The 24,033-nt window shown below is 37.4% G+C and overlaps 1 protein-coding gene across 5 annotated transcripts in view; it reads right to left on the bottom strand.

Moving 5' to 3' along the window:
- Nucleotides 1-461: 461 nt before the first annotated feature.
- The window catches only part of MUSK (muscle associated receptor tyrosine kinase), a 91,194-nt gene continuing 67,622 nt past the window's right edge, over nucleotides 462-24,033 (bottom strand). For 2 of the 5 annotated variants that reach the window (XM_036855894.1, XM_036855895.1), the window contains 7 exons: nucleotides 19,202-19,208; nucleotides 13,097-13,360; nucleotides 8,986-9,161; nucleotides 4,450-4,651; nucleotides 3,748-3,939; nucleotides 2,432-2,580; nucleotides 462-1,227 (listed from right to left, as the gene is read on the bottom strand). In XM_036855894.1, coding sequence (XP_036711789.1) covers nucleotides 545-1,227; nucleotides 2,432-2,580; nucleotides 3,748-3,939; nucleotides 4,450-4,651; nucleotides 8,986-9,161; nucleotides 13,097-13,360; nucleotides 19,202-19,208 — 1,673 coding nt within the window. In that variant the 3' untranslated portion in view covers nucleotides 462-544. Of the gene's footprint in view, nucleotides 1,228-2,431; nucleotides 2,581-3,747; nucleotides 3,940-4,449; nucleotides 4,652-8,294; nucleotides 8,319-8,985; nucleotides 9,162-13,096; nucleotides 13,361-19,201; nucleotides 19,209-24,033 lie in introns of all 5 variants that reach the window. The other 3 variants (XM_036855897.1, XM_036855899.1, XM_036855896.1) reach the window with 2 other exon arrangements.

Raw genomic sequence — 24,033 nt, 5'->3', positions numbered from 1 at the left:
AGTGTGCGTTAAACTCAAGAAAGATATTGAATAAAAAACCAACACCCGTCTTTGGGTGAGGAGACGATAAATGGTTTTTCCTTCTTTGTAGTTTTCTGTGCTTGAGCTAAACTTCTTACAGGAAGATATGCTACTTTCCTAATGGACGGGAATGAACTCTATTAAAAATGGAGCTCTCAACTGCATTTCGTATCAAAATTTAATACAGCAGTCTTACTCGCTGCCAGCTAATTCAGGAACTGAACAGGATGACATTCTTTCCTGTACAGTATGTAATACAAACTTTCCCCATGAGGAAGAGTAGTTCTCGCCAATTATCTGACATTTCCCCCCCCCCCCCCGCCTTTCCCATCACCCACTTTCCACCCACCCCAGGAGTTCTGCCCCGTCTTTTTTTTTTTTTTTTTTGAGAAACAAACAGCATGGTACCCATGCCTACTACTATTATTTCCTATCTGGGTCTCCTTGGGCCTCTGGTGTTGGACTCCCCTGGCTCCTAGAGTCCGAGAGGAGACTGTAGAGTTCTACCTGCCCATCTTCGACCTCAGACACCCACACTCCCCTCTGCCCGCTCGCACATGCGTTCCAGGATTCGGTGGATGCTGGTGAAACTGGGCCTGTCTGCAGGCAGCTCGCTCCAACACAGACGCATCAGATTGTACAGTTCCAGGGGGCAGTTCTCTGGGCAGGAGAGGACGTTGCCGTCCCGCACGTAGTAGATGACCTCCTCGTGGGCCATCCCGTAGTAGGGCTGCAGGCCGTAGGAGAAGATCTCCCACAGGACCACCCCGTAGGCCCACACGTCAGACTCCGTGGTATAGCGGTTGTAGAAGATGGACTCCGGGGGCATCCAACGGATGGGGATGGCGTCGTTTTCGTTGGCTTTGTAGTAGTCAGCTGAGTAGATGTTTCTAGAGAGGCCAAAGTCGGCGATTTTCACCACCATGTTCTCACCCACAAGGCAGTTCCTGGTGGCCAAATCCCGGTGGACAAACTTGCGTTCGGAGAGGTAGGCCATGCCGGCGGCCACCTGCCTGGCGATGCACAGCTGCTCGGCACAGGAAAGGGGTGGCGGGCCGGGGCTGGAGGCCTGCGCCCCGCGGGTCAGGTCGCTGGGACTGAGGCTGCGTCCGGGGTGAGGGGACATGCTGCGGAGGAACTCATTGAGGTCCCCGTAGGCCATGTATTCAAAGAGCAGACACAGCGGCTTCCCCACCGCACACACGCCTAGAACCAAAACAAGGCCTCCTGTTAGAGGTTGCACTTCCAAAGTGACACGCTGGAAAAAATTGTCCGAAAGCAAATGACCAGATCAGAAAATGTGGTGCCTTGGTTTTCTGTTGAGGGCATCATAGTCGAACTCTGACCCCCTTTCTTTGTGTAAACATCTCCTATTTATCTTTAAAGATTCAACTGATTTATCACTCCTCATGGGGTGCTTCAACTCCTGACCTTTCCAGGATCAGGTTTAACTTCCGTCATTCTTTATCCTTAATCCTGCATCCTATCTACCTGCCTGTTATAATCATCCATTTAGCTGAGGTTTCTTCCCAACATTTTAGCCCTTTAAACTAGAGATTATATCTTAAGTCTTCTTTAAATTCCACACACCTACCGTGTGTCTGGCGAGTAAGTACTCCATAAATGTTGGGTGAATGAATTTATGAATGGATGTTTGTTTTGAGTATGTAATGCAATTGCTCTGTTTTTCTGCTTCCTTTCTGAAGAAGGATGATAAGGAAGCTGTTGGATGAAATTTGGAAAGGAGCACAAAAACAATCCAAGCTCTTAGATGAAGTATTCAGGTTACTGCAGTAAAACATTTAGGTAAATTTACAATGTTCATTCCAGAAAGAAACAAAATGTTAACATAAAGAGTCTTAGATTTAGTGCCAGGAAGACATTTGTTAATTTTAAAATCTTGCTGTATTTGAGAGGGAAATGGACAACTTGAAATATTAGATCAGATGGTCACAATTTCATATCAGCATACAAATAGATCATTAACTCTATTTTTTTTTCAGGCAAAGTTAGAAGTCTGTTCAAAAAGGAAGAGAAACGAGAATACTATTATCTTGGCTTGTTTATTTTGGTGTTAGTTTTTAATTCCAGGGACTTTAGCAATCTGTATATTTATATGTACTATATAAATTCAATTAAAAATTAAAAAATTAAATACAAAATTGGTAAAAGAATTAATGAAATGAGAAAATATTTCTCTGAGAAGTTTTTTAAAACTTCAGTGTTTTGAATTTAGGTGATGTAATGAAATAGTCTACTCCCTAGTGCAGAATATATTCTATGGGGAGGAACAGAGGCATCTCTCTGATCAAGGAATGAAAGAAAAGATGTAAGTGAAGTATGAAGGAGAAGAAACTTGGCAAGCCTCTGTTTTCTGATGCAATACATTTCTTCACTTATATTTTCATACCTAAGAGTTTCACAATGTTAGGATTATCGAATTCTGCCATGAGGGCTGCCTCCCTCTGAAAGTCTGCTTGCATATCTGCTGAGGCTTCTTCTTTGAGCATCTTCACTGCCACCATTGTGAAAGGTTCATAGGGAAGTAAGCCTGGAGCCCTGAGAGATAAGTTTATTTAGCAAGAAATCAAAGATCAGGAAGATTACACATAGTCACATGATAACTACCCATGCTTATACACACCCCACACTTATGCAGCCTTTCCCAGAGCCACAGAACCAAAGTAAGATGCCAATGGCAGGTCACACTTAAAACTCCTTGACTCCAATGAATAAAAATCACTGGGGTTATTTTCAATATAGACTGTTTGAAAAATGCATTATTTATTAATAACAGAAAACCAAAAGTGCCCAAGTCCAATGGGATTATCATTACCATCCTAACCCCTTAATCTCTGGCCAGAATATAAATTCCTAGAAGGCAGGGACCATGACTTATTCATCTTTATATCCCCAAAGAGCCTAAAAGGGTGCCTTGCATAGTTTTTGGTTCCCAATAAGTATTTGTGTGAGATTTTCATTAATCATGTAACCTCCATACCAGGGCCACTATGAGTAGAAGTAAGGTTGTATCCTGCCCAAGAGCAACAGGCCAAAGTAACAATTGGTGATTAAAACCAAGTCCACACTCTGTGGCCCAGCTGTGTGTCTGTGGAGCTACATCTGTGCAGAGAGGGTATTTTATTCCAACTCACACAAAGACATTAACTGGGCTAGCACTGGCCCTAATACACACTCGTTTTTTTGAGCTCATCGTTGGCTGACATTTTTGCATAATTTTTTTTTCCTTTTTCTGTCTTGCCATTCTGTGAACATCTATTTAACATTCATACATGTCAGGCTTTGAGTTCCTAAACTGAAACTCTATTTCAAAGTAAACATTAAGTGAAGTGGAGACTATAGCAATTGAAAATGGAAGAGATTTTAGAAATATTTACTAAAAGCAATGTGAGAAATGATTATTTCAAATGTACAACGAAATTCTCTTCTGAAAAGAAAATATGATTAAACTTTGCTAATTGCTTATCATCGGAACACTTTATAAAGATTCTCTCCATATACACAACCCTATTTTCTAGCAGAGGGGGAAAAGTATCAAGATTCAAAGTACAGTACTCAATAAAAATAAGGCGAATGATGTGAAGAATGAACTAATTTGATAATAACTATTATACATATTACATAGAATCAAGTTAATGTCTGGTAACTTTTCAGACACAGTGTATTTCAGTTGGTAGGGTTTTTTTTTAATGTGGGCAACTTTACCTTGCTTGAAAGACCCTTCCAAATGCTCCCTCTCCGATATCTCTCACATATTCAATGTTATTCCTGGGATACTCCAGGCTGAGCAATTTGGGATTCAAAAGAAGTGGCATCCTCTGGTACATGGGGTTGGGATGAAGTCTGTCTAGCAAGAGCTCAGAAGGAAGAGTAGTGAGGGTTACAGCCGCTGATTCTCTGCAGGTAAGACAGGTAAGATCAATAATGAGCTGAGGACCAGGTGAGAGCTTTGCACTCAGACTTAGGTTCTAAAGAGACATGGTGTTTAGGAGGAAACAAATTATACTAAGTTCACCAAAGATCCTTCCGTTTTAGAGCAACGAAGAATTTGGTTTGGAGCCTAAAGGTACATTCTTTTTTTCAGGAATTTTGTCACTATCCAATCTGGTAGTGGCAGTGGGGCTGAGGGGGCTGATAGGGAGCAGGAATGGCCATATTCTTCCAAATTGTGGTTTAGATTCTATCTGCTGTGAAAAACTAACCTTAGGACATGTGATCCTATGCAGCAAGTCACTGACATTTTTAAAGATCATGGTGGGGCTGCTTACCATTAAAGCAAGGCAACGGCTGTCAGAAAGGAAGTGGCAGTGTTATATATACCCCTCCTCCCATCTCCAGCTTCAATACCAAATACGTAAATGTTTTAAAAATGTTACTACACGTGATTCACTTAAACTAGAATCTCACCTTTTCTTATTTTTCCATTGTTTTCGTCTTCGGCAGCAATAAAGAGTGGTTATGGTAAGAAGCACGAATATGGCAAAGCTGGACATGATGGAGATTATTACAGTCATGGAGTATGTAGGTGAGACAGAGAAGGAGGATGAGGAGGAGGAAGGCACATTTGGAATGTCCACACTCGGCTTTGAGGACGTCATTGGTGGGAATGCTGTAAGTCAACAACAGATTTTCACTCATTCTTAAACTTTTAAGCAGCAACTTTTGTATTCAGGCAATCAGGAAACTAAATTTAAGACTATGTTTTAATGTATCAGGTTCTCCCTGGTTATATATCTATACAGCGCAATTGTAAGAATCCAGTGAAGTCTAGTTGTAAGTAAATCCAGCTTACAGAATCATAGAATTTTAAAGATGAGACTCAGAGAAAGGAAATACTTTTTCCAAGACAAATGCAAATCCTGGGCTAGTGTCTTTACACTCATCATAGTTTTTATGACCTGACAACAATCATGGACATTGTTAAGTTATTAAATAAAATATTTTTATGAAATTGAAGTCAGGATTGTCTAAAGCTGAGGTTTTATACATATGTATTGTTGATTTACAAACAGAATTAAATGGAAGAACATGGAAAATGGAAATAGTAGGACAGAAATGAGAAAGTTAGTTCATCTAACAATTGAACTCCTGTCAAATTCCTATTAAAAAGGTCAATGCAATATACAAATAAGTTAAAATCTGTATTACCGCTGGAAACCAAAAGATGTCATACTAATGTCCCTCTGTTTGTAGGGTGTAACGTCCATTGTGTATCTATTTAAACAACATTATGAATTATATTTTAAATCCTTTTAGTTGACTGAGTAAAGACAAAAACATGGATACAGAATATTTTAATAATATAATCAACAAGAATGTCTTAATAGTGAAGAATGAACTTTGTACCCTAAAAAGACAGAATAAACCTTATTTTCAAATATTTGTTGGATACTGACAGACACGGTCTTTTCCGTCAGGTCACAAAGATGAACCTCAGTAAACTTCAAAGGAAGAAATTATGCAGATCTATTCTTTGACCAAAATGCAATTAATAATAGATTAAATAAAATCCAATAAGGCATTAAAAAAAGAAACATTTTAATAACCTTTCAATCAAAGAGTAGAAAGTAGCCATAGTTACAGATGACAAAATAACTTCCTAACAGTGTTGATGAGATTTGGCCAAAGATGTGTTCAGTGATAAACTCATAGCATTATCTTCTTCCATTAGATAAAAAGAATGAAGTGAATGAACTAGATATTTAAAACTTTGGAAAAGAAACAAAATCTACAGAAAACAAAGGAAAACAGGTGATATAGTGACAGCCATGTACAAGCAGAAATTAATAAGTTAGAATACACATAACACAAATGATAGAATTTAAAAATAGGTCAATAGTTTGTCTTATAAATATTTACAAAGTAGTCTAATCAGTGACATTTTAATTTTAAAATGAAAAGAAAGGCACAAACATACAAAATTAGGAATGATAAAGTCATTTTAACAATAGACTCAAAGGTCAATAAAAATGAAATAATATATAACTATGGAGTTACATTTTTAAAATCTTAAGGAAAATGGTAGGAGCACATTAATTACCAAATTTGAAGAATTAGAAAATCTGAAACTAGCCATAACCAGGAAATTTAAGTCATTATAGAATTATGGTTACAGTCTTTCAGTCTTGGAAGAGATACAATTTTCACAGTTTTATAATATATTCCAGTAAGAGAAAAATCTTTCAGATTGTTTTAGCAAGTTATTATAATAGTAATATCACAACCTGACAGTGTTAGCACAAAAGAAAAGTGCAGATTATAGAGCATAGATTTAAAAGATCCTAAATGAAATATTAGAAATTGACTGCAATATAGTAAAAAAAATGATTTCTTAGAAGGAACTATATTATTATAACACATCACAGAGTCAAAGGAAAACTTTCATTGCAGTGGATGCCTGAAGCCATTTGAAATAGGACACTTGTAAAAGCAGAGATTATAAGGGATGCCTACGTATGACTTCTTAGTCTAGGCATGGAAGCAGTGATTATGCCCTGAGCACCAGTAGCTAAGCAAGTGGTTTTGAAGCCTGTGGAGACCAAGTTTGGTCACCCCTGTGACTCAAGCAGGCACCTGTAACTAGAAGAATATTAGCACAGCAGTAAAACATTCGTGCAGGACCAATGACAGCATTTCTCATCAAGCATCACAGCAGTGGTGGATGTAACAGACTTCCCAGGCTCAGCTGTGATGGTTTGAAAGCTGCTCTGACTTTCTGTGAACTGAGTCATTTGAAGATTTAAAAAAATCAATCCAAGATGAGTTGGGAGGGGGGCTTAAATTGGAGAGCTAAACTTAATGCTAATATGAAAGTAGGAGCAATCATCAAAAGACAGGGAGAAGGGAAGCAAGAAGGAAATATCCAAAAGATAAACTAATGATTAAAAAAAATCTTCCATCACCCTTCAGAGGGAACTGGTAATATCCTTTAGAGTTTACTCAGAATTCAAGAGACTCTCCAAGAAATATTTGAGGGCTTTACACACTCCCACAGAATATGAGACAGTCTACCTAATAAGGATGACTTCTCTGTTCAATGACTGACCTACCTGAAGAGCTAAAGCCAATTTCTTTGATAATTGTATTTAACTCAGGGAACATATTTTTAGACATTCCTCACCATATGGTCAGATGAAACGATCAGTTTATGACATCTGGAGTTCATTTTCTTACATATAACAAAGATTTCATAAAATGATTTAGCTAATCTACGCTGCTCGCAAGTCCTTATAATCAGTGTAGAAGGCAGAAATCTGGATGCTTTTGTGTGTCTTATTTCTGTCTAATCTAGGACTGAAGGTCAGCACCTTTCATACAGTAAACCCTCAATGAACGCTTGAATGGATGAATGAGTAAACAATCAAAGGATAACAAACATCACAGTCATCAATTAAAAGTCCAATCAAAGTTAACTTTGGTTGCTTCTGTGACAAAGAATTGAAACATTTCTTTTTCATTCTTTCAAGTTGGGAATGATAATTTGACAGGTTTCCAGAATAATAGATTTTTAGGGTTTTCCAAAGCTGTTCTTGTTTCCTAGCTCTGAGTGATTCAGTTGTGACCAGTAGCATTCTTTCTTTCAATATTTTAAGTCTTAGTCCTTTAAGTAAACTGGTAAAATCAAGTCCTGGCATTTAGCCAAGTGCAGAAACAATTAGGCCTGGAATATCTAGCCCAAGAAATGAATATGATTTGAGCCTTGAACATGAAAATCAAAGGAAGTTAGTCGACATGAAAAAAATTTCTAATTTCATTCTGAAGATTTCTGCATTCTGGTAGGCTTAACGTACCATCTGATACACGTTAGTTTCTAGGACACCCCTTTTCAAGCAACCTTCTTGAATTCTTTCCTAGAGATTTTGAGATGACCCTTTTAAAACCGTTTGATTTGACCCTGTAAACTTTATACCATTGGATGATACAAAAATCATGAATGCAAAATCAAAAGGTGATATTTTAAATTGGCTTATTTTATAGCCATAGAAGGGATAAAGCAACTTAGTAACCTTGAGGTAGGAGATGGGATTTGTATCAGTCACTAAATATGGTGCTCTCCATGGCCTAATTAGAAGCTATAAACTGGGATCTCCAATGATCTTCCTTCATATTCTACCCTGGGTGAGTATAGTGAAAAGACTTTGAGAGGGACCGTACATCCTGTTCTGGACATCATGAAATATGGGTGTAAATATGCATGCATGAATCCAGTTACATACACATAACGTTTCAAGGGCACAAACAAAATTACTTACTTGTTAGGTTTTCTTTTTTATAATCTGAAGGGGAAAGGATAAAAATTTGTTTTAAGTGAACATCCAGATAGCTCCTGTGTTCTGTGAGAGAGTGCTAAGAAATGCAAGTTCTCTTTCAGCTTTTTAATATACAATGGGAAAACATTCTTCGCATTCGAATGCGAAAGGATTGCATCTTTGAAATTAAAACAGCTGTTAGGGCTCACCACATAGTTCCTTACAAATGAAGTTCATTAAAGCAACATGCAGCCATTCAGCTTTGTTTTGTGAGATCAGCATTTGCAAACATATGGCTTATTTTTGCATGCTGAAAAATCTGCTTCCTTGGCTAAGAAAGAGGACTTTATGCCTTTATTCCACTCCTCTGACAAAATATGAACTGTTTCTTGGCCATTTCTCTGCACATTCCATAAAATGTTATGAGCTCTCATAAGATCTGCTTATGAAGTAAGGTAAGATCTCAAGCAGCAGCGAAAAGTGCTCATTTCTTTTAGAACAAATGGAATAAATCCTTATGCTAACCGGTGCAATTAGGATAGCAATAGGATTCTGTTATTAGGTATGGAAGGAAGACAGAACTCAAAAAAAATTGGAAATGCCTAGGAATATTAGGAGATTTAAATTCACACCTCAGTTTCCTCAAAATAGTAAATTTCTCTGAACCTCCAAAGTCTCGAGAGAACTCTGTTACCTAAATATGGCAGTCTGGTACAGGCCATGGGGTCCCAGTGCATGCTGGGGAGTTTGCTGCAGTCCGGCATGGAGAGCAGATGTATCCCAGATCTGTGGAGTCCCCTGGGGGTCTCTTCTTCCACCGCTAGCCATTCTTGTGCACAGAAGAGCTCCTTTACTGCCAGGCAGTATTCTCTAAAATAATTTAGGGAGAACAAAATTTGATGAATCATAGCACATTGAAGCCAAATTGGTGGCGGAGCCTAAATCCCATATTTTCAAAACATCATCATAGTACACTGTTTGTTCTTGCAAAAGTGTTTTTGTAAAGATCCTTTTATTGTAAATAATGTGAGAAGTTATGAAATATATAGTATATTATCCCATGTGATGAAATGCTGTCTTGTTTTGTTTTTAAAACATCACTAATGCTACTGGGGAAAAGAACTTTCAAGTTCAAAAGGTAATGGATTAGGAATCCCAGATATGTTTTCTCTTAACTTCATATTAAAGTAACTACAAAGGTACAGAAACAAGGTACGCAGAGCTTTAAAAGATCATTGTCAAGCAGTTTCCAGCCTGGGAGGTTTTTCTGTAATCTCAGGGCTAATGGGCAGGGCCTGAGGAACACAGTCCGTGTCTCTGTGTGCTTTGTTCCCTAAAACAGAATAACATCACCTTCCTGAAAGGTTATAGGAGGGCTTGGGAGTCCTTAGCCAGCCCTACCCTTGGAGAAGCTGAGTCCTAGCCCATTGCTGTGTGTGCTTTCATCTGAGAAAGCTAGAGTAAGGTCTGTGTGAATACGAAGCTGCAATGTTCATCTCTATGTTGTACTGAGTGAAAAGGCTGAAGAAAGATTAGGTAGACTAGTTGGACTAATTAGAATTTTGTGGATTAATATTTGTTCAAGCTTATCTTATAGGAAATAGGATAGACTACATAGGAAAAATCAAGTTAGTTCCAAATTAAGATATTTGGGATTCATAATAAGAGGAAATTAAAGATAATTAAAGAAATTAAGGATAATAATAGTAATGTCATTCATTAAATATATGAAGTATAAAAGAGGAGGAAATTTTGTGTGAGTGTGTACATTCGTGTGTATGTGTAGTTATATATACATGTATATATATTTTTTACTACTCATGCCTACACTCCTGCTTTCCCAGGCAACCACTTGCCAATATGGACCAACTGAGCATGTGCAGAATGAAAGGGCTGTGCATACTAATGTGATGGGATATAATGGGAGTCATGAGTACAACAGTGGAATGTAGATTCCTAATATGTCTGCAAAGGAAGAGGGAACAATGGGGCTTTCAGGCTTCTGAGACGCTGAAGAACTGGAGAAACATTGCTTGGCTTGCTTCTTCTTATGCCTGGTCCCATCCTTGGGTCATATAAGCAAATCTTTCTGCATTCAGATGTTACAGTTAAACTGTGCAAAAGCAATACGGGACATATGAAAGAACTTTTTAGCCCACATTATGTGGAGAAAGCAAATACCTGGGAAAATTATTTTTTATTATACATGGAAAGACATGTTAGAGAATTAAAAAAATTGTTTCGTTTTCATTGACATGCACTGAAGCACGGCCTCTATAGAAGAGTTTTTCACGGGGGAAAAAAAAAATCAAGATGAAATGCAAAATAGAGTGAAAACTAGGTTAAGTTAAACATGGTAGTGACTGAAGAAAATAAAGACCACAAAGAAGTGAAAACAACTTTGTTTCATGGAAACAAGTGAAATCTTCATTGAGAAAGAAATGGCACAGCAAGATATTGAACAAATAATAGGGGAAAACTTTAGAAGTTCTAACTGAATGCAGAAAGAAAGATGAAAATAGTGAGTAAGGAGATAACTGAGAGGGAGGAGCAAGCAAGAAATTCAAAGTACAAATAACAATGTTTCCCAACAAGAAACTAGAGCACATAAAAAAAATAGAAAAATACTCAGAGATATACTATAAGAAAACATTCTTAAAATAAAAAGGACATAAGTCTGATGATGAAGTCATATTATCCATTCTTTTTATATTACTTATAGGAAAGAAAATAATGAAAAGAAATCTACTCCCAAGTCTTTTTAAATGTCTAATTTTTTAAACAATTATTGATTATACATAAGAAAAAAGAAAACCTTAATGAAGTATAAAAATGTGAAAATTTCTAGACTATATTTTTCAACCCCAATGTGAATAAATTGTTTACAAGGATTAAAAAAGTAGAAACAATTTTCAGATTAAAAAAAATACTCAGGGACTTCCCTGGTGGCGCAGTGGTTAAGAATCTGTCTGCCAATGCAGGGGACACAGGTTCGAGCCCTGGTCGAGCAAGATCCCACATGCTGTGGAGCAACTAAGCCCGTGCGCCACAACTACTGAGCCCGCATGCCACAACTACTGAAGCCTTCATGCCTAGAGCCCATGCTCCACAACAAGAGAAGCCACCGCAATGAGAAGCCTGCACACCACAACGAAGAGTAGCCCCCGCTCGCCACAACTAGAGAAAGCCTGTGCGCAGCAACAAAGACCCAATGCAGCCAAAAATAAATAAAATAATTAATTAATTAAAAAAAATACTTGTTTAAATAACAGGTGGAATTAAGAAAAAAATTTAACTACACTACAAATGGCTCACAGTTTTAAGAGTTAATTAACTATGCTATTCTAATAAATTTGAAATCTCAGTGAATGGGATTTTTTTCTAAAAAAACAAAAAAGTTAAATTATTTTCAATCTTGAGAAAGAACATCTGTGGCCTATGCATGTAAACTGATCTAGGGCATAAATGTTGGGAAATTACTCAATAAATTTATTTTGTGCTAGCATATGAAGATACAATTCAATTTTAATTCTCATTGTTCCTCAAAAGATACTTAGATGTCATGTCTGATGAAAATATAATCTTACGTGAAGAAACAACAAATTATATTAGTCTTAAGTAATTTTTTAAAAATATTTTTTTGATGTGGACCATTTTTAAAGTTTTTATTGAATTTGTTACAGTGTTGCTTGTGTTTTATGTTCTGGTTTTTTGGCCGTGAGGCATGTGGGATCTTAGCTCCCTGACCAGGGATCAAACCTGCACCCCCTGCGTTGGAAGGCGAAGTCTTAACCACTGGACTGCCAGGGAAGTCCCTATATTAGTCTTAAAATGTCTCCAAACCCTCAAAATCTGCAGTAAGCTGAAGAATGGAGCACTCTATTTTAATGACCTCTGTAGTCCTTTTATACTAAATAGAATGCCTTAAAACTATTTCAATATTTAAATAGTTCCTGGTTTTATCAAAACAGTTGGAAATGTGCTGTATTGGTAGTCTTCATGTGTTTTCTTGAAAAGCAAACAGTATCCATCCAGTTTCTAATATATACCCTGGGTACAATTTATCCTTTAATCCTCTCAGCTCTATTGCAGACGAGGAAACTGAAGTTTAGCTGAGGTCATATGTCAGTGCATCTAGAAAGCAGTACAAAACAGTATTTGAACGTTGTTCCATTTAGCTCAAAAGCTACATTGATTCCTGTCTTTTCTACACAAGAAGTAAATAAAGGCAAATATAATTCTATTGAAAGTCGGTTTATAAATTTCAGTGTTTAAAGAGTAGGGGGTTTTAAAGAAATATCTGTTTTATAACTGTTTCTACTCCTTCCACCCCCCATGACACAAGAGTGTCAGTACTTAAATTAGAATATTGGATGGAATGTATTTTAATATTCTGACATGCTCACCAAGATCTCATATTTATTGGCAAATAATGCTGAAATACTTGATATGTAGTCTTTATTTTCTCTGTCTTGGCTTACTAATGAGGTCCATATTAGTTTGGGATTTTGTTTTTTACTTCCTAGAAAGCAGGGATGTTTATGAATATGATAATAATGTAACAATAACAAATGTAATAGAATATTATACCTTTTATGACATTTTCTAACTTAGAGCCCTTGTATAATAGGGTTTCACCAGTGATTCACATGGTAGGAATTTTGTCCAATTAATTACCTTATATTTTGGACAAAAGCCAGCTTTTGCCTTTACTCTTACACATAACAACTTCCTCTTTTGAAAACTTTTCCTGTTGGCAGACAGACAAACAGAATTTCCCCATTTATTTATTTCGTAAATTTTACCTGCAAATGGGTGTAGGAGTAGGTGCCACCCCAGGGTTACATTCTTGGAAGATGTGGTTACACAGTAAAGCTTCAGCAGCCGGCCGGCAGAATGGGCTCACTGCTTTCAGTTCATTCCAGGCAGTGTGGACCAGTAGTTCTTGGGCCTCCTCAGGGTCTGCGTAGGAGTTGTTGAAGAAAACAAGAGCATCTTTTGCCAGGACAGCATTACACACCTCCCCTCTGTACTGGGCGCAGTAGCCTTTGTTATCTTTCTGTGGTTTACTGAAAGAAGCAGTGAACAACATTTCTGATCACATGCTATTTTTTAGCATTCCATCTGCCTTTTTGTTTGTTTTCCATTTCCACATCTGCATCACAGAAATAGAAGATTGCACCAGCAAATTGGTTGAAACGTTCCATCTGAATATTGTCTTCATTACCAGCAGCAATTATATTACCTCTAGCTACTCCAGAGGGCTATGAAGAGGATCAAATGTGATAATGGATGTGGAAAGCTTTGGAAACACTCAAGGCCAGAATGGATGGGAGAATTTTTATTGTTTCCATCATAAATAAAATTTGACTCCACATTTGTTACATATAAGCGGACATAGCAAATAAATACATCTAAAAAATATATTCATCATCATGATTAATAAGTGACTGAATGTAGTAATTGCTCTGATCCAAAGAGCTTGCAGCTTGATGAACATAGTTTATTTAAACGTTATGATAGTTAAGGGTTTGAATTTTGTGGCACATCTTCCAAAATCAGATTCTCTCACTCACACATCTTCCCAGCATTCCATTAAAGAATAAGAAGAAAGCCACACAGGGAGGAGAAAGCATTGGCTGTGGCTCTCAGAGGAGCTAAGCAGCATCTTCACTTTTGCTATTTTCTCACCACATGTCTTGGGGAGAGTCATCTGGTCTCTGACAATGTCCTAATCTGTAAAGTGATGTAAGTAATTATCCTGAACCCAGGTTATTGTGTGTTCATGGGTAATATAAGTGTTAGCACAGCAATAAGATTAAAAGCTTGTCTGCTATAACAGTTGAAGAGGACAATAAGAAAAATGGAAAACGCAGCTGGTAGTCCCTCCACATATCCACTGCTTCCTTAATGCAATGCTGGGAATTATAATAACTCCTATACTCACCTGACAGATATTTATTGAGCACTTATTATGTGCAGGCACTGTAATGGTCTCAATATATCCTTATGCCTTCCATCAGATATCTCATTAACAATGACAGCAAATTCAAGTTGCACTCTCATTTAGATTTGTACATCTGTTGGAATTTAGCATTTCATTATCTTTATATAAAGGATTTCAAGGAAAGAAAATTAAACAAATTGGAATTTGTGGGGATTAAGTTGCTAACAGACCCCATTTGAATTTGAAAAGTTGATTAGAAACATCATTGACTGGTCTTTGAAGCAAATCTATTAAATGAGATACAACTCATTCAGGTAAAACAATGAACTTCTGTGAAATACTATATTTTAAAATGATGTTTTGTAACATAGAATCATTCTCTAATTCATACTAGCATTCTACTAATTAGTCAACATGAATTTTATTGCATTACCTGTAATTCATTGGGGATTTTTTAAATGAAGGCCTTGAATAAGAAAATGCAAAACTCCCATGAAAACTTGGGCCCTATAGGGTTGAGAAAACACCCAGAGAAATAGCTCATGACTCAACCTCTGAGGGAACTCAGGGTATGCTGACACTAAGAAAGTTCTAGAGAAGCAAGGATACTGTGCTTTAAGAAACTGAATAATAATACCTAACAATTAGAAATACCCCAAACTGGCTTACAAAATGGTCACACATATTGATAATCCTTCCATAAAAAGAGAGAATGGATAAGAGCAGGTGTGACTCTTTTCACTTAGAAGAAAACTATAGGGACTTCCCTGGTGGCGCAGTGGTTAAGAATCCACCTGCCAGTGCAGGGGACACGGGTTCAAGCCCTGGTCCGGGAAGATCCCACATGCCGTGGAGCAACTAAGCCCGTGCACCACAACTACTGAGCCTGTGCTCTAGAACCCGTGAGCCACAACTACTGAGCCCGTGTGCCACAACTACTGAAGCCCGTGTGCCCAGAGCCCATGCTCTGCAACGAGAGAAGCCACCGCAATGAGAAGCCCGTGCACCGCAACGAAGAGTAGCCCCCGCTCGCCGCAACTAGAGAAAGCCTGTGCAGCAACGAAGACCCAACACAGCCAAATATAAATAATAAATAAATAAATTTATAAAAAACTATATCATGTAAAAGTTGAATATTTCTCCTAGTGTCTCTGAGCTGAGAATTATTCATCCATGTTGCACGGTCCTGTGTTAACTACTGCATGACACTTCTTTATTTTTCCATGAATATTTTTAATTTAAAAAATTCATGATTTTTTTCTTTAATTACATAAGCATAAAGCATTTAAAAGAAAACACTGGAAACTAAGAAAACTTACACAAAAGAAAAAATGAAAATAGCCTCAGAGATAAGGATTATTAATAATCAATTAAGAACCAATTCTTTTTTTCTGAATTTCTGCTGCTTCTCTTTTAAAAAGCCCTGGGAAAATCTTTAGAACAACCTCAATGTGAATTAATAGTACGGAGTCCTGACTGATTTTTGAACATTAGCTATATAATGCAAAAGAAAAAAAAAAAAGAAAAAGCAGAATACGTTTTGAATAGTAATGAGAAGATCTTGGTTTTAATTTTATTTGTCTTCCTACCAGCTTGAAGATAACTAGCCTGTGAAAACCCTTTGCATGCTGGGAAAAACCATACAGATACAAAGTATATGGTTCTTATTAATTTTCTATGTCTCTGTGATGTTCTGGGAGCATTAAAGACTTAGCTTTGGTAGTACATCTTTGCTTGGATTAGCCCCACAAGGTAAGGGATATATAGGACCAAATATATATATACAGGAATAGAGTGAGTGGTTTACAAATACATAGGGAGGACACATGTGCTGAACAGTGTGCGAATGAAAGAGGGCATGTCTTCTGCGGGTGGCCTGTATTTTAATTTCCCTTTTACTATATATATATACACACACACACATACATACATAAAGAGACTGCCCAGTCACAGTTTCAGTCAGAGTTGGAACAATTTCCTCCCCTGTTCTGCTGACTTATAAACCTCAAATTTTATGCAGTGATCAAATTTCAGAGGCAAGATATGGAGGCCAATGGGGCCATTTTTTCCCTCATCCTTCTAAGCCTATCACTTAAAAAATTTCTTTTAAGGAGGTCACGGCAAAACCCAGGGAACAAGATGAATGCAAAAAATTTCCATTGGTGTCTTTTGTCTTGTGCAAGTGATGAGTGCCCTTTCTGTCCAGCTGAAGTCGTATTTCTCCACATGCAGATCTTGGGACTGTGGATGGAGTAACAGCAGAGGCAGCTGGTCCTGTTGCTCCTGTGAACAGTGGGGCAGAGGTCACAGGGATCTGTTCACAGAATGCTGGTTGTTTTGGAATGATCTGCTGGACTACCTCCAAAAATTCTGGTTAATATTGCACATGCAGCCAGTCCCTCTCTTGTCTCCTGACAGACTGAACCTGGCTGACCTCTCTTTCTGAACAGTTTCTCTTTTTGGAGGCAACAACTGATATTTGACCCCAAGTCCCCCTTCTAACTTATTTTATAGCAGACAGCTCTCCTTGGTCAGATGGAGTATTTAAAGGATTCTCACTACACCTTTTGCTTTTATTTTCTCTCGCTTTAATGTATGTATGAATGTGTTCATACATACATTAAATGTATGTATGAATGACATTCAGTGGAATACAGTTGACCCTTGAACAACATGGATTTGAATTGTATGGGTCCACTTATGCACAGTTTATTTTCAATAAATACTACAGTCCTACACGATCCCATCCGTAGTTGGTTGAATCCAAGGAGGCAGAACGTGGATATGGAGAAACCACATAGACAGACAGCCAACTCTAAAGTTATAGGGCATGCTGGTTGGTGCCCCTAACCCCTGAATTGTTCAGGGGTCCACTGTTTTAAAATGTGATCTTCCAGTTTCTATGAGGGCAACGTCTCTTCCCTTTGAACACATAATACAATACGTTGTCCAAGGGCACATCCAGATGACCAGCCATGGCATGGTTGGTTGGGGCAACCCCACTCCCCCAGCGGAAACTCCACACCTTCTTTTCCTGCCCTCCCTAGGGCTGGCACACGTGAGAACGGGACCTCTCCTCTGATAGCGACACATCTTCTTTCTTATACAGCAACTGCCAGGCTCCCATTGTACTTTCCCAACAAATGTGATGGCCAGGGCCCTACGCCACTCTAAACTTCCAAAGCAAACTGGAATTCTTTTTATCCTTTCATGCCTAGTGTCTTTGTATATGATTCATTCTCTATGACAGGGATCGGCAAATAGAAGCCACAAGTCAAATTTGGCCTACTGCCTATTTTTATACCACCTGTGAGCTAAGGATGGTGTTTACATTTTTAGATGGTTGAAAAAAAATCAAAAGAAGAAGTGAAAATTATATGAAATTCAAATTTCAGTGGCCAGAAGTAAAATTTTATTGGAACAGAGCCAAGTTCATCCAGTTACGAATTGTCTATGGCTCCTTTTGTGCTGCAATAGCAGAGCTGAGCAGTTGCAACAGAGACCGTATGGCCCACAAAGCCACATACTTGCTATCTAGCCCTTTGCAGAAAACCAAAAGTGCTTGTGTTATCACAAGTGAAAAATGGTATGGAATTTTCATTAGTTAGCATTTATTTGACTATAATCAGCTAAAATTCTTTTCATTTGCATTTAGTTGCATGTGAATGATTTATTTCTGTTCTTGAGCCCTTGGAATTTGTGCATGATTCCATTATTATGTTGCCTTGTAACTAATGTGTGTGTGTGTGTGTGTGTGTGTGTGTGTGGGTCCCCTAGTAAAATGTAAATTCCTTGCATGCAGGGAATATGTACAATTTGTTTTGTTTTACCACTTTCCAATATAGTGCCAGGAATAGAGTGAGTGTTTTAAAGATGCCCAGAGAAGACAGGTGTGCTGAATGAAAGAGGTGTATGAATGAAAGATGGCATCTCTTCTGTGGTTGGCCTGCATTTTAATTTACCTTTTCCCGTGTTTGTGTTGTATATCCCTTCAGTAGATATTCAGCTTCTCTGTAGAATCCTTCAGGTCAGGACTCTTTCTCAATACCTATTTATTAGGTAAACAAATGCATCAAAGCTATATGAATTGGGAAAAAGATTGAGAGCAAACTAAATTTTCCTATGCAATGAATTATTTCATTCCATGGAATTAGAATCAATGGCTTGAGTTGCAGGTCCTGCTCAGTTGCTGTGCTACCTGGATTAGCATCGTATGTATGAATCTGTGTTCTCGAGTCTGTCTGAGCTCAGATTGAGGCTTTGCAGTCAGCTATGTGGTCTGGACAACTCTTGTGCCTCAGGTTCCTCATATAAAGAAAGAGGGATGATAGTTTTTGCCCCATAAAGTTGCTGAAACATTAATATGAGAACAGTGGTACTCAAAAATGCCCTGCAAAACTTAACTGCTATTATTGTTAGTAATGAACCATTCTAAATCTCAGTTTCATCATTTGTAAAATTAGATGAAATTTTACACATCATAGAGTTTTTATGAAAGGCAATTTTAAGCAGATAAAATGCTGTAAGTTTCACAGTGTTATATTACATGGTGTTACTTTCTTATCTGCAGGATAAAGCTATGAGGGAGGCTTTGGGAGTCAGTTCTGTGTCTCTTTTCCAAGCCTATCATATACTAACTGTGTAAGTTATGTGTACTCTCCAGTTCAAAGTAACTCTCTTAGTTTCTTTTCTGTACAATAGGGATAATACTAGCACCTATTTCATGTCCTGAGGATAAATTTTTAAAATGCATGTAAAGCTCTTAGCACAGTGCCTGATACATAGTAAGTATTCAACAGATGTTGCCTCTCTTCATCTTCATCATCATTTTGTGGGAGTATGAAAAGGATTAGAAATTAGAAAGTTTTCTGAAAGATTACAGTACTCAACGAATAATAGATACTCAATAAATGGCATGTCAAACAAAGTGAAACAAAACATTGGTATAACAACAATATCTTACCTCCATTCTAGTAACAGGAAAGGAAGTTTCCACAGGAAATCAAATTAAAGGGGAAAAGAAACAAAAGTTAGTACATTTTCATCTCAAGGTTTGTAACAGATAATTTTCATTCTTCTAATCTCTAAGTTTCTGAAAAGTTCCCTGCTTCTGCTAGGAGGCCAGATACTGCATTAACAGGCAGATTTGGAGAAGGAGAGTAAGAAAATATTAAATGTCTCCAGGAACTGAATTCTTCTTTTCAAGCTGAGTCAACTGTGGCCGCATTAGCCCAGGCAGTATCATAGGTCAGAATTTCCCTCTGTTGGCCACCCAAGGACTTTGCATCAAGAAAGCAAGAAGTGGAGGTTGAACAGGAAGAGGAGAGAGGTTGAACAGGAAGAGGGTGGTGGAGCTGTGATTCTCACAGACCCACTGGCTTCACGTGGTCACACAGAGTCCCACACTCAGAAGGGCCCCATGCTTAATTTAATGTTCTGTTGTTACCATCTTGAAACACTTAATAATTTTTTAACAAGGGGCCCCACATTTTCTGGAGAGAACAGATGGAAGAAACAGGAGGAAATTCTTACAGAGAAAAAGGTATAGAATTTGGAAGGGGTAAAGGCAGACTCTAATAGCAGCTGAGCAGGGAAACCTGTTGAAACATGAAAAGGCCAAGGTTATGTATATGAAAGAGTCCTCAATTTAAGATGTAAAAGAGAGGATTCAATACCATGGAGATCAACCAGAGCCAAAGAGAATCCAGCCATAGAACTTGGGAAGAGATACTAAGCTTAGATAGGCTTCTATTTCAAGGACAAGTGAGGAAAAAAAAAGTCAAGGTCATTTAAGGGTGCTCAGTCTTTTCAAGAATATTAAGAGAATCAAAGGATGATTCACTAGGCTTCCATGTGTTTCGTACAGAAATTTCTCCAGTTACATTTTCTTTTTTGTGGGGCGGGGAGAGTGGGGAGCAGGGAAGGGGTCCAAGAGCCTCCGATTATAAACAAGTGCTTTTATCTCAAAACTAGATTTTTAAAAATTTTCAAAAACTTCCAACAGTCATCAATATTTGTAGTATCTTTTCCATTATCTGGAAAAGCCAATAAAATGTTGTCTCTCTTCTAAAACATACAGCCAATCTAATATAAAAAAGCTGCCTGATTGTAAAAAGAATGCTTACCTCTTGAGCCTAGCTGCAGAACAGCTGGTAGCAATTTAGTGCGGCTACTGGCTGTTAGTCATTTATTCCTTTCCTTTTTATTAAAAACAAAAACAAACACCTTTAATCCATTGGAAACCAGATGAAGCCACCATGAAATGCCAAGGGACGGGGCCTGTTTGGTTGGTAAGAACACTGCTACCTATCGTGGCTGAAACACTGGGTGATAGAGGGAGTCGTGTGCTTCTGCTACATCACCCCACGTCTCACAACTGGGGGGAACATTGCGGGGGACACGGGAGTGTGACGATGAGACATGAGAGAGAGTGTGAAACATGGTAGTACGTTCAATCAGCTGTATCGATTACAAAATAAGAGTCCAAAGCTCTAATTTTTTTCTATAATAATGTGAAACATCAACTCAAAATATAGAAAATAAAAATATGAGATGAATGAATAAAGAAGATGTGGTATATATACACAATGGAATATTACTCAGCCATAAAAAAAATGAAATAATGCCATTTTGCAGCAACATGGATGGACCTAGAGATTATCATACTAAGTGAAGTAAGTCAGACAAAGACAAATATATGTATCACTTATAGGTGGAATCTAAACTATGATGCCAATGAACTTACTTACAAAACAGAAATAGACTCACAGACATAGAAAACAAACTTATGGTTACCAAAGGGGAAAGGGGGGGGGGGAGGGATAATTTAGGATTTTGGGATTAAGATATACACACTACTATATATAAAATAGATGACCAACAAGGACCTACTGTATAGCACAGGGAACAATACTCAATATCTTGTAATAACCTATAATGGAAAAGAATATGAAAAAGAATATATATAACTGAATCACTTTGCTATACACCAGAAGCTAATACAACAGTGTAAATCAATGATATTTCAATAAAAATTAAAAAAATAAAAATACATGGTCCATTTTGGGAGGGTGGGGAACTCCAATACTAACATATCGGATTTCTCCCTACTGCCCAGCTTTGGTTATGCTACATATTTTCATTTGAGCTTTAAATTTAGTGACCAGAATCCCCAGACTCTGAGGTCAATCCAGAGAAGGGGCATTGCAGACAGTGGGGGTGTTGGTAGAATGAGGAGTGGCTTATGTTAGAGGAGGGATGTGACCACAGACTCATTCCTGTACCCTCAGACTGAATAAGCAGAAAAGAACTCTGGACCTCAGTATTTCATGAAGGACCTATTAATGCCATTGAGAATGGAAAATACAAACACGGATTTTCCTCTACTGGATCCCTGTGTCTATTTTTCCCAGCTTTATTAAGATATAAGTGACATTCAACATTGTGTAAGTTTAAGGTGGACAAGGTGTTGATTTGCTACAGTTACATAATGCAACTCTCTTAGCAACTTTCAAGTATATAATACAGTATTAACTATAATCACCAATGATGTACATTAGATTTCCAGAACTTATTCATCTTATAACTGGAAGTTTGTACCATTTGATCAATGTCTCCCCTTTTCCCCCACCCCACTGCCCCTGGTATCCACTACTGTACTCTGTTTCTATGAGTTAGACTTTTTCAGATTCCACATATAAGTGATATCATACAGTATTTGTCTTTCTCTGACTTATTTCACTTAGCACAATGCCCTCAAGTTTCATCCATGTTGTCACAAATGACCAAATCTCTTTCTTTATCGTGGCTGAATAATATTCTATTATATGTATATACCACATCTTCTTTATCTATTTTTCTGTTGACAGACACTTAAGTTGTTCCGTATCTTGGCTACTGTGAATAATGCTGCAATGAACATGAAAGTGCAGATACCTCTTTGATCTCCTGTTTTCATTTCCTTTGGATATATACCCAGAAGTGGGTTTGCTGGATCATATGGTAGTTCTATTTTTAATTTTTTGCAGAAGCTCCATACTGTTTTCCATAGTGGCTGAACCAATTTACAATTCCACCAACAGTGGGTCAGGGTTCCTTTCTCGCCAATACTTGCTAACTCTTATTTTTTTGATGATAACCATCTTAATAGGTATGAAGTGATATTTCATTGTGGTTTTGATTTGCACTTCCCTGATGAATAGTGATGTTGAACACCTTTTCATGTACCTGTTTGCCATCTGTATGTCCTCTTTGGAAAAATGTCTATTCATATACTTTGTCCATTTTTAAATTAGATTGTTTGGGTTTTTTTGCTGTTGTATGTGTTCTTTATATATTTTGGATATTAACCCCTTATATGTAATTAGCAAATATTTTCTCCCATTCTATAAGTTGCTTTTTAGTTTTGTTGATGGTTTCCTTTGCTGTACAGAAGCTTTTTAGTTTGACGTAGTCCCACTTGTTTATTTTTACTTTTGTTGCTTATGCTTTTGGTATCATATCCAAAAAAATCATCACCAAGACTGATGTCAAGGAACTTACTGTCTATTTTTTCTTCTAGGAGTTTTATGGTTTCAGGTCATGTGTTTACGTCTTTAATTCATTTCAGGTTAATTTTTGTGAGTGTTGTAAGATAGAGGTCCAGTTTCATTCTTTTGCATGTGGTTATCCAGTTTTCCCAAAACCATTTATGGAAAAGACTATCTTTTCCCTGTTTATTCTTGGCTCCCTTGTCATAAATTAACTGACCATATATGTGTGGGTTTATTTCTGGGCTCTTGATTCAGTTCCATTTGTCTAGGCATCTGTTTTTATGCCAGTCCCATACTGATTTGATTACTATAGCTTTGTAATATAGCTTGAAATCAGGACGTGTGAGGCCTCCAGCTTTGTTCTTCTTTCTCAGGGTTGCTTGGCTATTGGGACTTTTTTGTGATTCCATACAAATTTTTGAATTGTTTGTTCTATTTCTGTGAAAAATGCCATAGGAATTTTAATAGGAGTATATGAAATCCACAGATAGCTTTGGGTGCTGTGGACATTTTAACAATATTAATTCTTCTGATCCATGAACACAGAATATCTTCCATTTATCTGTGTCTCCAATTTCTCTTATCAATGTCTTGTAATTTTCAGCATACAGATCTTTCTCTTCCTAGGTTAAACCTATTCCTAAGTATTTTGTTGTTTTTGGTGCTATTGTAAATGGGATAGTTTTCTTCTTTTTCAGATGTTTTGTTGTTAGTGTATTAAAAAAAAACTGATTTCTGTATGTCGATTTTGTATGTGAAACTTAATTCTTTGATTAGTTCTAACAGATTTTGGTGAAGTCTTTAGGATTTTCTATATATAAGATTGTATCATCTGCAAACAAGGAGAATTTTACTTCTTCCTTTCCAATTTGGATATCTTTTACTTCTTTTTATTGCCCGATTGCTTAGGCTAGGACTTCCAGTACTGTGTTGAATAGAAATGGTGAGAATGGGCACTCTTGTCATGTGCCTGATCTTAGAGGAAATGTGTTTAGCCTTTTGCCATTGAGTATGATGTTGGCGGTGGGTTTGTCATATGTGGCCCTTATTGTGAGGTATGTTCCTTATACCCAATTTGCTGAGAGTTTTTATTATGAATGTATGTTGAATTTTGTCAAATGCTTTTTATGCATCTATTGAGAGGATCATGTAATTTTTATCCTTCATTCTATTAATGTGGTGTATGACACTAATTGATTTGTGTATGTTGAACCATCCTTGCATCTCAGAGATAAATCTCACTTGATCATGGTGCGTGATTCTT

This window comes from Balaenoptera musculus, chromosome 6, assembly GCF_009873245.2.
Source record: "Balaenoptera musculus isolate JJ_BM4_2016_0621 chromosome 6, mBalMus1.pri.v3, whole genome shotgun sequence".
In the NCBI taxonomy this organism is placed as follows: domain Eukaryota; kingdom Metazoa; phylum Chordata; class Mammalia; order Artiodactyla; family Balaenopteridae; genus Balaenoptera; species Balaenoptera musculus.
This window is presented reverse-complemented; position numbering and strand designations above follow the sequence as displayed.